General features: G+C 30.6%; 1 protein-coding gene across 1 annotated transcript; it reads right to left on the minus strand.

Annotated features, from left to right (window-relative positions):
- Positions 1 to 384: 384 nt before the first annotated feature.
- LOAG_12580 (hypothetical protein) lies at positions 385 to 1777 on the minus strand (the record flags this gene model as incomplete). The annotated part of the gene is made up of 5 exons (XM_003148093.1): positions 385 to 402; positions 565 to 614; positions 1108 to 1231; positions 1455 to 1508; positions 1670 to 1777. 5 exons carry the CDS (start codon positions 1775 to 1777, stop codon positions 385 to 387), a joined length of 354 nt encoding a protein of 117 aa, XP_003148141.1.
- Between the last annotated feature and the right edge of the window lie 427 nt (positions 1778 to 2204).

Here is a 2204-nt window from a genome sequence, read left to right on the forward strand (position 1 = left end):
ATTTATTCATTTGTCTGTTTATTTATTTATTCACTTGTATATTTGCTTACTTATTTATTTAATTAATTAATTATTGGTGCAAAAGAAAACTTTATGCGAAATAGCAAAAAACATGAAATAGTCACTTTTCTATCTTCTCAGCAGTTAGTCTTTGTACGCTTTGCGCTAATGTCAGTTTGGGCAAGCAAAAAGCGTTCCATTCTCTGCGACGTCATAATCTACTTAACTGTGAAATGAGGTTAAGCACTTTCAAACTATATTATTTAAATGGAATTCTATACCGTTGTTAGGAGCTTGTAAATATATTCGCATGAAACGTATTCCATTTCTGTCAAGGTTCTATCAGCAACATTGAAAAGTTGGGAAAGTTCACAAAATGTCAGTCTAATCTGACCAAAACACCTTAATTTAAAAGAAGAAAAAAAGTAATATAAAAAATTTGCTTTCACTTCCAATTCATATCATCACCTCTTTTATTACTTATTCGCCTATCACAAGACTTCTATTTACAGTGTGAATTTTTAAAAGACGTACACGGTTTCTAAGAAAATTTTGAGGGAATACTTCTTTCGAATAGTACTGTAAAAGTTTGCTCCAACGAAAGCAGTTCTTTTCTCAAATTAAATATAAATTAAATATATACAGCTTATTTTACGCGCAATCGTACGCGATTGTAAACAAAAATAGGTGAAGGATGTACGAAATGTCACAGAAGAATTTTAAGTCTCAGATAATTTTAGCTCAATTTCACTAATACTACTTTGTGATCCCACCAACAAAAATGACTTCTTTCGAAAATGTTTTGATTTAATTTTATCCGATAAATGTACATATAAAAATAATGTTTTTCGAAGTAACTGCTTAATAATTGTTTAAATTATTTCCCAAGACCTTGTCTAAAGCATAATTATTACTGGAAAATTGGAAGTGGCGGGAACTTTTTATGAAATGGAGAACTTAAATTTTTTATATGGAGGTATTAATAGTCAGTAAGGAACATTAAAAATTAGCTTTTCGACTAAAGTCTCGTTACAATGGCTATGATGTGGAATATGTTATTGAGAAAAAAAACTAATTTCTATTCTGAAAAAGTACCAATAGAATGACCGGTAAATTGCCGGAAGTCCTTGGCCGAGTAATCGAAAAATTTAACTTTTTGTCCATGATTTGAAAATGAACTCTCTTTAAATTCTAATTCTTCATGAAATCTATTCTGATGTTTTGCCTTGATCTAGACATAAAAACTTTTCTGTAGTATATATGCAGATGAAAATATACTTCAAAAACTACAAGTAAATCAAAGAAGCATGGCAGTTGCTGCCATAAAAGATTAGATGATTTGAACATTTCACAGTTTAATTATTAGTTGGAATAAAAGTATAGCTTGACAACCAAAATTAAGGGCCTCCTTCAACATATCTATGTGAATCCTTGTGAATCAATACCAATCTTACCGCAATAATAAGATGTCCAGGATTGACTAAGCGAAGAATCCAGGCAATAGTAGGCTTCAGTAAACTTTTTGAGATCATAATGCATATTTTACAAAGTTCAACAGGTGAAGGTGAACAGCAAGTATCTCAAATGAGGTGATGCAATACGCAAAGAAAATCTCTTAGATAAATACTAAACATATGAAATCTGTCTTTTAATTCGATAGGAAAATTACTTTTTCATGAATCCTAAACGGAAATATTTGTCGATCAAGGTGATACCAAGCAACCCAATTTGAAACACCGTACTGTTCCGTTTCAAAAGTTCTTCTAAACATCGGCATGATTTATATGTACAACATTGTTGCTAACGTTTTACTCTATCTGGATATCTTTCCAGTGAAACTATTGAAAATTTTTTTTGAAGATGCAACATTTCTAGCACTAGGCTCGAAATTATTAAATACATCCCGTACTAGAAATATAGTAGGAAACTTGTTCTGTAGTCCACGTCTAACGCAGGCTTACTATGATATATAATCATTCTTTCAAACATTTCTTTTAAACAATTTTTTTCTAAATGAGTGGTAAGTATAAAGGTGTACCTTCAGTTACAAAATAACTGTGCATTAAACATATTAGTAAGTGACGGAACTTGTTGAGAGAATATAAGGGGAAATAAATCATGTAAATAAATATTTAGCAGAATTATCACTACCGCTACTACAATATTAGACCATTCAAGAACTATATGACTGCTTGTAGATAAAA

Source organism: Loa loa (assembly GCF_000183805.2).
Source record: "Loa loa unplaced genomic scaffold supercont3.530, whole genome shotgun sequence".
In the NCBI taxonomy this organism is placed as follows: Eukaryota; Metazoa; Nematoda; class Chromadorea; order Rhabditida; family Onchocercidae; genus Loa; species Loa loa.